Raw genomic sequence first — 14387 nt, forward strand, 5'->3', positions numbered from 1 at the left:
ATTATTTTTATTAAATAATTCCGCCCATATAAGTAACATTTTTCAGACTGCCTTCTTCCATCTCCGAAACATTTCTAAACTTCGTCCTGTTCATATGCAACACAGTACTGAAGTATTGGTTAATGCCCGAGTCACCTCACGTATAGATTACTGTAATGCTATTCTATCTGGCATCCCACAAAAATGTATCCATTGCTTACAACTTCTTCAAAATTCTGCTGCCAGGATAATAGCCTGCTGTTCTAAATCCACTGAACATATTAAACCTACTCTCTCTCAACTTCACTGGCTCCCTGTGAAGTTGTGAATAGGTGTTTTGCTGGAGACAAAAGTTGCCGGATCCTACAATAGAGATGACATTTTACAAAAACCTGTCAACAGAGAAGATACTGTCGTTCATTTTATAACAAAGGCTTAGGAAACAATCGTCGCAGTATAAAGAAAATAGCAAGGTGTATGGGAGGTCGCAGGCAGTGTGGGGAAGGGTTTCGCAGAAGATGAATAGGAATCGAGAAATGCCATGTCGGCATTGTGGGCATTCTGCATGTGGGCAGAACCGGTTTTGAAGTGGAAGTAGGATGAAGCAGAAGAGAAATATATATAAGAGATTAAGTGGCATGGCTCCCCACTAACTATGTAAAAGCACTTAGAGTAGTGAGAAAAGCTCTATATAATTGTAAAGAAACATTTAGAGCTTTACAGCTTCAAGCACAGGTTAACACCGGTCCAAGTGTCACTTTCAACTGTGTAGAGATGAATTCAAGCGGCAGGTTTGACAGATGTGTGCAAGTTGTTCAAAATAAGAATCGATTACATAAAAGATTTGTTTTTCTGCATGCTTAAGTAATTAAATGAATTGTAATTAAACACAGTAATATGGGTGGGTCAAACTTTAATACTTTAGATTTTTATGCTTTCTTCCTTATACTGTAATTAGTGCTTTACAAGTTCTGCTGATGTTAAAGTACTGGGGTTATAACAAGGTGATCAGTTTAGGATTTTTTTTACATTCATATGCTGGTCTTCACAAAATGATTGCCTCTTGTTAGATCTGTTTTGATACTTCTTAAATTGACATTTATATATCTCTGCAGAGGTTCAAGCCAGTGGCAGCTTCTCCTTAATTTCACAAGCTCAGATGCCTCTTCAGTGCAGGTTAAAAGATAAACCAGATGATGCAAATATGAAGAAATCAACATATGGGCCAGGTAGTTTGATACCGGATTTATTGCAAGATAGTTCTTTGCCTGGTGGGAAACTGAAGAGGACGGATGAAAACAACACTCAAGTACAGGTCCACAGTACAATTTCAGCAACTTTGTTAGACTGTCGAGCACAGAAGAAAAGTTTTAAGACCAAAGCTGAAATCAAAGACAAGCAGAGTTATTATTCAAGACAGAAGCCGTATTGTTGTTCAGAGTGCGGAAAACAGTTTTCCACCAACAGTTATCTACAGACTCACACAAAAATTCACACTGGAGAGAAGCTGTACTGCTGTTCTGAATGTGACAAGTGTTTCTCCACTAGCAGTAATCTTCATATTCACAAAAGAACTCACACTGGGGAGAAGCCATATCAGTGTTCTGAATGTGGCAAACATTTCTCACACAGTAACAGTCTTCAGAAACACACACGGATTCACACTGGAGACAAGCCATACTGTTGTTCTGAATGTGGCAAGCTATTCTCCGATAGGAGTAGTCTTCAGGTACACAAAAGAATTCACACTGGTGAGAAGCCATATCGCTGTTCGGAATGTGGCAAACTCTTCTCTGACAGCAGTAGTCTTCAAAAACACACAAGAATTCATACTGGAGAGAAGCCATATCACTGTTCTGAGTGTGGCAAAAGATTCTCTGTTAAGAACCATCTTCAGAAGCACACTAGAACCCACACTGGAGAGAAACCGTATTGTTGTTCTAAATGTAACAAACAGTTCTCCACCAGTAGCATACTTCAGAAACATGCCAGAATTCACACTGGAGAGAAGTCTTATTGCTGTTCTGAATGTGGCAAACGATTCTCTGTTAGGAGCAGTCTAGAGACTCACTTGAGAATACACACTGGAGAAAAACCATATTGTTGTTCTGAATGTGACAAGCAATTCTACAGTAGAAGCAGTCTTCAGACTCACTCAAGGATTCACACTGGAGACAAGCCATATTTCTGTTCCGAGTGTGGCAAACAATTCTATGACAGGAGTTATCTTCAGATCCATGCAAGAATTCACACAGGAGAGAAGCCATATTGCTGTTCTGAATGTGGCAAACGATTCTCACACAGTAACAGTCTTCAGAAACATACAAGAATTCATACGGGAGAAAAGCCATATTGTTGTTCGGAATGTGGCAAACGATTCACGGTTAGAAGCCATCTTCAGAATCACTTGAGAAGTCACACTGGAGAGAAGCCCTATTACTGTGTTGACTGTAATAAACAATTCTCAACCAGCAGCAGTCTTCAGAAACATAAAAAAATCCACACTGGAGAGAAGCCCTTTTGCTGTTCTGTGTGTGGCAAAGGTTTCTTGCATAGGAGCCACCTTCAGAGCCACACAAGAATTCATACTGGGGAGAAGCCTTATTACTGTTTTGAATGTGGTAAACAATTTTCATACAGTAGCAGTCTCCAAAAACATTCAAGAATTCACACTGGGGAAAAGCCGTATCAGTGTTCTGAATGTGGCAAGCAATTCTCGACCAGTAGCATTCTTCAAAAACACAAAAGAATTCACACTGGAGAGAAAACTGAAAAGAGCAAATTGGGAGGAAAAGGAAGGAATGAAGAAGATAGGAGGAGTGAAACTACTTTAACAGTATGAAGAGGACTCAAGGAAGATATTCATACTTGACTGAAAAGATTCCTCTCTCACCTCTGTAGAGTAGGTGATGGCGGTAGAGGTAAACAGCATCTTCAGATAAAGGCAAGACCTGCAGTGTACCAGCCACATAGTGGAAGAGACACCAGACTAGTTAAATGTAACTTGAAGAAATGAAAAGGACTTGATACAGTCCAGTGGACAATTGAAGATAAAGAGTAGACCATATATTTTTACCTTTTTGCATATCAGACAGGTTGGACTTTGATGCATGTCATAGAGTCTCTGACAGCTGATGAGCAACAAGAGATCAGCCAGAAGTGAACTGCATTCAGTGCCCACAGACTGAGAAGAGTCAAGCTCATTCAGATCTGCAAGAAGAAGAACAGAGAACAGCAGTGATAGCGTCCAGAAATCAAGGAGAAGGAGAGCTCTGGATCATGCAAGTGACAGAGTGACTTGTGCAATTTGAGAGCAAGAACAAATGTCTCATCTCTGCTGCTCCATGATGGAGTACCTCACACTGATTAGAAATGCATTGTCTTTATGTTACTTTTATAGTGCAATAGGAAATTTGACACAATACTCTACAGTTGTGAGGAAGTTATGTAATCGGTCACCCACTATGATTCCTAGTCATTGCATTTGCTGCATCTCGTGGCTAGGAGAACATCAAATTACGATTCTGTTTGACATAAACACTGGCTGGAAATCATGTAGCATAGCCCCGGCTTTAGAAGAACTAAGAGAAGGAAATTGAAACACAGCAGAGTGAAAGTCATATTAACAACAACCGGACATTGCAAGAGATTGTTCCTGACTTACAAAAACCAGCAATCGAGGAGTAGCTAAATTAACTGAAACTGCCCTGATCCACAAAAAGGACACAGATATCCACAGAAGAATATTGTTAAACAGAATCATACAGGATTGTATATCTAATATGAATAAGGACATAACTAAAATGAAGCAAAACAATCAAATTATATTAGTCATAACAACACTTCACAGGATCTAAAACTGTGTGGTGGGACTCATCACTTCTAAAGAAACGGCAGAAATGAAAAATAACTCTACCCAAACTTCAGCAAATTAGAGAACAAAGAAAGCTGAGACACAGGGAGATGGCATTAACGTATGGAAGGAGTGAAGCCACAAAGTTCTTGCCAGAATAGAACAACCAAAATGACAATATTGCACACCAACTCACAGAAACCCAAGTGGACTTTATTTTCTGCACAACTTTGCAGGAGTCACACTTGTTACTGTAAAATCCTACATTCTAAAGTGGGAAAATACCACCGCTGTTCCATTTGTTACTGTCAATATTATGCCATTATGATTTGTGCATGCAAGGAGAACCCAATAATATGACCAGTCATCTGTAAGCTGCATCTGTTTGAACTTGTACAGTAGTATCTCACACATAAATGAGGAGATAAGAAATAAAGGCACAACCACTTCCTTTTAAGTATTGATATGGGGTCTTTGCATTTATTCTTTGAATGTAATGGATGTGTCTATACATCTTCAATCTGTTCAACTATCTCTTCTTCTTTCTCTTCTGTGTGAGGTCGTTGTGCTGATCTGCCTTCTCCATACAGCTCAGTCCTGTACTTCCTCAACAGTCAGACCCATTTTTCTTCAGATGATCTTTTACTTAATTCATCTGCTTCTGGTTTGTTTTCCATTGCTCTTTCTTCCTCTGAACTTCCATTCCCATCACTCTGTTGCCCACATATTCATTATCTTTCCTCATCACATGTCCATATCATCTCAATCTACCTTCCTGTGCTTTCTTAGATTTTCTCCCACTTTTGTTGTACCTCTGATTGTCTCATTTCTTATTCTGTCATATTTTTCATAACTCCACACATCCATCTCAACATTCTCATTTTTGCCACTTCTTCTCCTGCACCAACATCACTGCTGGTCTTAAGAACCTGACCTTTAGCCTTCCCCTTAATTCTTTGACCACACAACTCTCCTGATACCTTCCTCCAGTTGTTCCATCCCCACTGCACTCTATGGCTTATGTCATTGGCACCATCTCTTTTCTAAATGACCTCTCAAGTTCCAGGTCTTGGAGTGCTACACTTGGCACAAGGTTGAGTTTGGAACCTAAGCACACTTACACACGCTGGACAAGCTGGCCATCAGACAACCTAACCTCATCAGTGTTTTCAACTAGTAGAACACTTCACATTTCAACATAATCTGGTAAGGTTTGATTTTATCTTGTAATTTTACTGCAATTGTGGTCAAAGGAAACCTGTTGTGAAGACCATAATATAATCACAGTGCTGGAGAATGGTGACACTGATCGAGGCATATCTACCGCCCTGAGACATCTGGATCATGATTCATTTACCGCTATGGTTAGTGAGCAAAATGGCCTTAACTATATACAAATTATGAGCCGCTGAAAGGCTAAACATCTGACCCACTTAACCAATGTCAACCACTTCCTTTATAACCCACCTCCTCTTCTGGGCTGTCTGTTTCATTCAAATGTTGGCTTGAACTTTTACTCTTTAATAGCAACCCTATTGTCTAAGGTGTGGCCTGTAACAAAAGCCTGGGGAGACCCTTACATTGACATGGTAACCCTGTGCTGGACTTCAACATGATGGGTGAGGGTGCCATGTCAGGTCCAGACTCTGTAGGTAGCACAAAAAGAAAACATCAAAGCAAGTCTTTCTCCCAGCAGACTCACTAGCATATGAGACCATTAGATGGGAAACCTTGAGGGGTGTAACTGCAGTACAACCAGCAACCACCAGGTGGCACCAAACCACACAATACAACAGAACCCCAAAGAACAAAGACCGGGCACTTTCATCATCCTTCTGAGTGCCAGAGACCACCTGGTGGTGAAGATTTGCCCTGTGTCCACTGGACAGATAAAGTCCAGCAGGGATACTTTTGGTTCCTAGAGAGTTTGTAATATACACACATGGACAAAATTGTTGGTACCCTTCAGTCAATGAAAGAAAAACTCAAAATGGTCACAGAAATAACTTTAATCTGACAAAAGTAATAATAAATAAAAATTCTATGAAATTTAACCAATGAAAGTCAGACATTGATGTTCAACCATGCTTCAACAGAATTATTTAAAAAAATAAACTCATGAAACAGGCCTGGACAAAAATGATGGTACCCCTAGAAAAGACTGAAAATAATGTGACCAAAGGGACATGTTAATCCAAGGTGTGTCCACTAATTAGCATCACAGGTGCCTACAATCTTGTAATCAGTCAGTGGACCTATATATAGGGCTCCAGGTAGTCACTGTGTTGTTTGGAGACATGGTGTGTACCACACTCAACATGGACCAGAGGAAGCGAAGGAAAGAGTTGTCTCAGGAGATTAGAAAGAAAATTATAGACAAGCATGTCAAAGGTAAAGGCTAGAAGACCATCTCGAAGCAGCTTGATGTTCCTGTGACTACAGTTGCACATATTATTCAGAAATTTAAGATCCATGGGACTGTAGCCAACCTCCCTGGACGTGGCCGCAGGAGGAAAATTGATGACAAATCAAAGAGACGGATAATACGAATGGTAACAAAAGAGCCCAGAAAAACTTCTAAAGAGATCCAAGGTGAGCTTCAAGCTCAAGGAACATCAGTGTCAGATCGCACCATCCGTCGTTGTTTGAGCCAAAGTGAACTTCATGGGAGACGACCAAGGAGGACACCATTGTTGAAAACAAATCATAAAAAAGCCAGACTGGAATTTGCCAAGCTACATGTGGACAAGCCACAAAGATTCTGGGAGAATGTCCTATGGACAGATGAGACAAAAATTGAACTTTTTGCCAAGGCACATCAGCTCTATGTTCACAGACGGAAAAATGAAGCATCTCAAGAAAAGAACACTGTCCCTTCTGTGAAACATGGAGGAGGCTCTGTTACGTTCTGGGGCTGCTTTGCTGCATCTGGCACAGGGTGTCTTGAATCTGTGCAGGGTACAATGAAGTCTCAAGACTATCAAGGGATTCTAGAGAGAAATGTGCTGGCCAGTGTCAGAAAGCTTGGTCTCAGTCGCAGGTCATGTGTCTTGTAACAGGACAATGACCCAAAACACACAGCTAAAAACACCCAAGAATGGCTAAGAGGAAAACATTGGACTATTCTAAAAGTGGCCTTCTATGAGCCCTGGCCTTAATTCTATTGAGCATCTTTGGAAAGAGCTGAAACATGCCATCTGGAAAAGGCACCCTTCAAACCTGAGACAACTGGAGCAGTTTGCTCATGAGGAGTGGGCCAAAATACCTGCTGAGAAGTGCAGAAGTCTCATTGACAGTTACAGGAATCGTTTGATTGCAGTGATTGCCTCAAAAGGTTGTGCAACAAAATATTAAGTTAGGGGTACCATCATTTTTCTCCAGGCCTGTTTCATGAGTTTATTTTTTGAAATAATTCTGTTGAAGCATGGTTGAAAATCAATGTCTGACTTTCATTGGTTAAATTTCATAGAATTTTTATTTATTATTACTTTTGTCAGTTATTTCTGTGACCATTGTGAGTTTTTCTTTCATTGACTGAAGGGTACCAACAATTTTGTCCACGTGTGTAAGTGCTTACGGTTTGTTAGTTTTACTCCTAGCAACCTAAATGGAAGTCAAGTCTTTTAAAGTTAGTCTGGAATGAAAATTCCAAAAATCAGTCTGTACCTTCTTTATAAGAGAAGGGGAGACAAAACACTGAGCCCTGTTAGTGGCTGATATATTCAGGTGCAACTCAATAAATTAGAATATCATCGAAAAGTTAATTTATTTCAGTAATGCTATTCAAGAAGTGAAACTCCTATAAAGTATCTCACAAAAGTGAGTACAGCCCTCCCATTTTTGTAAATATTTTATTATATCTTTTCATGGGGCAACACTGAAGATATGACACTTTGATACAATGTAAAGTAGTCCGTGTACAGCTTGTATAACTCAACAAACAGCCATTAATATCTAAACCGCTGGTAACAAAAGTGAGTGCACCCCTAAGTGCAAAATGTCCAAATTGTGCTCAGTTAGCCATTTTCCCTCCCCGGTGTCATGTGACCCGTTAGTGTACAAAGTCTCAGGTGTGAATGGGGAGCAGTTGTGTTAAATTTGGTGTTATCGCTCTCACACTCTCTCATACAGGTCACTGGAAGTTCAACATGGCACCTCATGGCAAAGAACTCTCTGAGGATCTGAAAAAAAGAATTGTTACTCTACATAAAGATGGCTGAGGCTATAAGAAGATTGCAACACCCTGAAACTGAGCTGCAGCACGGTGGCCGAGACCATACAGAGTTTTAACAGGACAGGTTCTACTCAGAACAGGCCTCGCCATGGTCAACCAAAGAAGATGAGTGCTCGTGCTCAGCGTCATATCCAGAGGTTGTCTTTTGAAAATTAGACGTATGAGTGCTGCCAGCATTGCTGCAGAGGTTGAAGGGGTGGGGGGTCAGCCTGTCAGTGCTCAGACCATACGCTGCACACTACATCAAATGGGTCTGCATGGCTGTTGTCCCAGAAGGAAGCCTCTTCTAAAGATGACACACAAGAAAGCCTGCAAACAGTTTGCTGAAGACAAGCAGACTAAGGACATGGATTACTGGAACCATGTCCTGTGGTCTGGTGAGACCAAGATAAACTCATTTGGTTCAGATGGTGTCAAGCGTGTGTGGCGGCAACCAGGTGAGGAATACAAAGACAAGTGTGTGTCGCCTACAGTCAAGCATGGTGGGGGGAATGTCATGGTTTGGGGCTGCATGAGTGCTGCCAGCATTGGGGAGCTACAGTTCATTGAGGGAACCATGAATGCCAACGTGTACTGTGACAAACTGAAATAGTATGATTCCCTCCCTTCGGAAACTGGGCCGCAGGGCAGTATTCCAACGTGATAACGACCCCAAACACACCTCTGAGACGACCACTGCCTTGCTAAAGAAACTGAGTGTAAAGGTGCTGGACTGGCCAAGCATGTCTTCAGACCTAAACCCTATTGAGCATCTGTGGGGCATCCTCAAATGGAAGATGGAGGAGCGCAAGGTCTCTAACATCCACCAGCTCCGTGATGTCATCATGGAGGAGTGGAAGAGGATTCCAGTGGCAACCTGTGAACTCAATGCCCAAGAGAGTTAAGGCAGTGCTGGCAAATAATGGTGGCCACACAAAATATTGACACTTTGGGCACAATTTGGACATTTTTGACTTAGGGGTGTACTCACTTTTGGTGCCAGCGGTTTAGACATTAATGGCTGTGTGTTGAGTTATTTTGAGGGGACAGCAAATTTACAATGTTATGCAAGATGTACACGGACTACTTTACATTGTATCAAAGTGTCATATCTTCAGTGTTGTCCCATGAAAAGATATAATCAAAAATTTACAAAAATGGGAGGGGTGTACTCACTTTTGTGAGACACTGTATTATATAGATTCATTACACACAGAGTGAGATATTTCAAGCACTCATTTCTTTTCATTTTGCTGATTATAGCTTACAGGTAAAGAAAACTCAAACGTCAGTATCTCATCAAATTAGAATATTACAAAAGACCAATAAAAAATTATTTTTAATACAGAAATGTTGGCCTACTGTAAAGTCTGTCCATGTACGCTCTCAATACTTGGTCATGGAGGCGATCAGCCTGTGGCACTGCTAAGGTGTTATGGAAGCCCAGGATGCTTTGATCGCGGCCTTAAGCTCGTCTGCATTGTTGGCTCTGGTGTCTCTCATCTTCCTCTTGTTAGATTCTCTATGGGGTCAGATGAGTTTGCTGGCCAGTCAAGCACAGTGACACCATGGTCATTAAACCAGGTACTGGTACTTTTGGCAGTGTGGACAGGTGCCAAGTATTGCTGGAATATGAAAGCAGCATCTCCATAAAGCTTGTCAAGAGAGGGAAGCATGAAGTGCTCTAAAATGTACTGGTAGACAGCTGTGCAGACTTTGGAATTGATAAAACACAGTGGAGCAACACCAGCAGATGACATGAAATTTCACACTGGACCTCAAGCAACTTGGATTCTGTGCCTCTCCACTCTTCCTTCAGACTCTGGGACCTTGATTTCCAAATAAAATGCAAAATGTACTTTCATCTGAAAAGATGACTTTGGACCACTGAGCTGTTAGCAGTCCAGTCTGTTTTCTCTATAGTCCAGATAAGACGCTTCTGACGTGGTCTCTGGTTCAGGAGTGGCTTGACACCAGGAATTCTGTGACAGTTGTAGCCCACGTCCCCGATACACATGTCTGTGTGTGGTGGCTCTTGAAGCACTGACTCCAGCCACAGTCCACTCCTTTGGAATCTCCTCCAAATTCTTCACAATCCTCTCAAGGTTGCCATTATCCCTGTTGCTTGTGCACCTTTTTCTACTCTCACCTTTTTTCTTTCCACTCAAGTTTCCATTGAAATGTTTGGCACAGTGCTCTGTGAAAAGCCAGCTGATCCTTTTATGGCTTAGCCTCCTTGTGGAGGGTCTCAGTGACCGTCTTCTGGACAACTGTCAAGTCAGCCATCTGATTGTGTTGCCTACTGAACCAGACTAAGAGACCATTTCAAGGCTCAGGACAACTTTAAGGAGTTTTGGATTAGTTAGCTGAATGGAGTGGGACACAAAGAGCCTCATGCATAATGCTGTGTGTAGAATTCACACTAAAACGTGTCGCACGGACAAAAGCGGAAATGTGCATACACACAAAAAAAAATCGTATGTGTAAATCTGTGCGTTCGCCAACTTCCACGTTCTTCCACTCCATAAATCTCAGTCAGCGTGAAAGTAACACTAGTACACACGCCTGCTGCCACTCCCCAAACTCCTCCCAGAATTACGCCTCTTTGAATATGCAAATCAATATAAATAGCCCTTAAGCTTAGCGTTCTGTGAAAAAGACAGTGGCAAAAACACGGGGGAAAATAGAAGAATTTCAGTGAATACCAAGTGGAGGCAAAGAATAACGGACTATTTGCTGGTTAAAACAGTGATATAAACAACAAAAGGAAGTTGATCTAGTGGCATAGAATGTCGAAGAAACTCAAAATAAAAAAAAAAGTTGTCAGATATCAAGTCGCCGTGAAAAGGTGAGTCGTAGCCCACCATCTGAGTGTCATATGAAAGCTTATTAAGGTACAGAGAAAAGAAAAAAAGTGTCAATTTCGAGATTAAAGATGACATTTCAAGCTTTTTTCTCACTATGTCCCTTTAATCTTGTAGTTTATTTTGTCATTAAAGTAGATCATAAACTTCATCTTAAAATCGTTTAATTTACTAGTTTATCAATTCCATCGTAACTAAAGTAGCACGTTAAATGCTTTGTTTTGTATGTGATCTTCTATGTGCTCTTTGTGTGTGAATCACTACGTGCTTCTTAAACCGGCCATCTCTTCCTCTGACAGGACTCAGAATCCATTACATTCATGATATTACAGCTCTCTGAATAACTAAAATTCTGAGATGTATACGTGATATCACTTTCATGTTAATAATTAAAGCATGTTATTAAACATTGGAACACGGTAGCGCAGTAATTGTTCCTGCCTCCTGCAAGATGCTTCCTGCACCGTTCGCAACCTTCAATGAAATAATTTATTGCAGCAGTACTGTCCCTTTCAAACAACAACAACATTTATTTATATAGTACATTTTCATACAAAAAAACGTGGCTCAAAGTGCTTTACATAATGAAGAATAGAAAAATAAAAGACACAGTAAGAAAAATAAGTCAACATTAATTAACATAGAATAAGAGTAAGGTCCGATGGCCAGGGTGGACAGATGGCAGGAGAAAAAAATAAATATTAGACTGCCCAGTCCCCTCTGGGAATTCTACCTAACATAAATGAAACAGTCCTCTTTGGATTTAGGGTTCTCACAGAAGGACTTGATGATGATGGACATGCAGACTTCTGGCTTTTAATCCATCCATCATTGTTGGAGCATCATGATGCTTTGAGTAGGTGGAGGTGGCACAGGCTGCCACTACAGAAACCGGAAAAAGAGACAGAAGAGAGAGTAAGGGTCAGTATGGATTTTAGAGCCACCATGAATAGTTATCATGAATTGAACATACAGAGTATCAGGATTAAATTAAAGTGAAGTTATGAGAAGGCCCATGTTATAGTAATGTGTTTTCAGGAGTGTTTTAAAGTGCTCCACCATATCAGCCTGGCGAATTCCTATTGGCAGGCTATTCCAGATTTTAGGTGCATAACAGCAGAAGGCCGCCTCACCACTTCTTTTAAGTTTTGCTTTTGGAATTCTAAGGAGACACTCATTTGAGGATCTGAGGTTACGATTTGGTATTTATGGTGTCAGACATTCCGATATATAAGATGGAGCGAGATTATTTAAGGCTTTATAAACCATAAGCAGAATTTTAAAGTCAATCCTGAATGACACAGGTAACTAGTGTAGTGACATCGAAACTGGAGAGATGTGCTCAGATTTTCTTTTCCTAGTTAGGATTCTAGCAGCTGCATTCTGCACTCGTTGCAAATGATTTATGTCTTTTTTGGGTAGTCCTGAGAGGAGTGCGTTACAGTAATCTAGTCGACTGAAAACAAAAGCGTGAACTAATTTCTCAGCATCTTTCAATGATATAAGAGGTCTAACTTTTGCTATGTTTTTTAAGTGAAAAAATGCTGTCCTAGTGGTCTGATGAATATGCGATTTAAAATTCAGATTACAGTCAACAATTACCCCTAAGATTTTTACCTCCGCCTTGACTTTTAATCCTAATGCTTCAAGTTTATTTCTTATAGCCTCATTGTATCCATTATTGCCAATCACTAAAATTTCAGTTTTCTATTTATTTAACTTGAGAAAATTACTATTCATCCATTCTGAGATACAAGTCAGACATTCTGTTAGTGAATCGAGAGAATCGGGGTCATCAGGTGCTATTGATAAGTAAAGTTGTGTGTCATCAGCATAGCTGTGGTAGCTCACGTTGTGCCCTGAGATAATCTGACCTCCAGGGCCTCTACTATAGACATTGACACTTCATACACCAACAGCAGCCAAAGAATCTGTGGCAATATGCCATGCTGGTATATCCATGCCTTAAATCTGCCAGGTAAACCTGACTTATCTACTGCCACCAACCAAGTTTCCAGCTTCTTGATCGTTGTCTGTATTGACGCAGTATCTCGGAGACTATAATCAAAAACCTTACCTAGGCTAGCGACTGGTTTCTCATTAATTGATGGTATTATTACGCCATCCACAGTAGTGTGCACCATTTATACGATTTTCACAAAATTCTAATTTGAGATAATGAATTTTGAGTATTACCTGTAGACCATAGTTAGCAAAATAAAAACACTTGAAATATCACTGTACCTGTATAAATCACACACACACAGACTTTCACTTTTTGAATTGAATTACTGAAAATTAACTTTGATATTCTAGTTTGAGATGCACCTGTACAGTACACCCATTATCCTTGGTACAAGGAAGCTTTGTGTTGCACCAGTTGCTGTGAAATGCCCTGTGCAAACGGTCAGAGAAAGCAAAGGCCGCTTTGGCCAATAGTGCTGGGATCCCAGCTGGATCATGAAACACATTGGCACCCTCAATAGCAACCAACTCCAATTTCAGATTCGTACAAGAGTCTAAACAGAAATTTCCTCCTAGATTTAAAAAAAAAAAAAAATCCAATCAATGGAGTAAAAGCCTTTCATCTGAAAGCAGGATACTCTATCAACATCAAACACATAGTCTCACCCTACATGGGACTTTGGCAGTAGTGTCACAAAAATGAATGCCAAGAATACACAAATGCAAAATAACTTTGTTAAAGAAGTTTGCTGTCTAGAGCAGTGGATCCCACAATTTTATCCTAAACACATTTCTGTTAAACTGAAGTTTTAGCCCAATTAGGTAAGCGGTTTAGTTTTTTTTGGGCAGCAAGAAAAGGTGAGAAGTCAGCGTAGATACTAGGCCTGCAAGTTTGATGGAGAAACAGGAGGAGAACAGTCTCACTGGGACTCTGCTTTTCATTTTATTTACCATTTAGTTTTATTGGGTCCAACCCTCATAGTTGTCATGTTGAACATTAGGGTCATTGGCGCAGCAATCCACCAGGTTATTAAAATTTGGCCATTAAACACAGAAAAGCAATTTAATTCTGTACCAAAGGTCCAATTAAAGCTTTAGACTGTTGTACATTTCTAAAAACAGAGCATGAAAATTTGGTAGATAAATTGTGAATTCAGATGAACCACCACCTGTAGCTACATGGAAGCCCCAGAGAAATGGCATGCTCTACCCCAGTGGTGCCCTAGCTGTTCAGCCATTAGATCATCTCTTTTTACCAAAGACCCACGTAAGACTTTCCCACCAGGTTTAACCCTTTGTTCAAGGGCTATGGCAAGTAATAGAAATTCTACTTTGCAGCAAAGGGCCTTGGAGATGATTAAATTCAGACTTAGCTTGTCTAGTCTTAGTATTGGATACTACTGTATTTTCAAAGTGGAGACCCTTGGATTACAGCATATGATAGTGCCTAGATGGTCCCCTCCCTCTACGAATCAGCAAGACCATGCTTACAAAAAGGAGTACACAAGACAAA

The 14387-nt window shown here is 40.5% G+C and overlaps 1 protein-coding gene across 1 annotated transcript in view; it reads left to right on the forward strand.

Annotated features, from left to right (window-relative positions):
- LOC120534652 (zinc finger protein 721-like) overlaps positions 1 to 4274 on the forward strand; it is a 55432-nt gene extending 51158 nt beyond the window's left edge. The window contains exon 7 of the mRNA XM_039762243.1: positions 1095 to 4274. Within this exon, the coding sequence (XP_039618177.1) occupies positions 1095 to 2821 (1727 nt within the window). The 3' untranslated portion in view covers positions 2822 to 4274. The remainder of the gene's footprint in view (positions 1 to 1094) is intronic.
- The last annotated feature ends 10113 nt before the right edge of the window (positions 4275 to 14387 follow it).

This window comes from Polypterus senegalus, chromosome 8 (genome assembly GCF_016835505.1).
Source record: "Polypterus senegalus isolate Bchr_013 chromosome 8, ASM1683550v1, whole genome shotgun sequence".
In the NCBI taxonomy this organism is placed as follows: Eukaryota; Metazoa; Chordata; class Cladistia; order Polypteriformes; family Polypteridae; genus Polypterus; species Polypterus senegalus.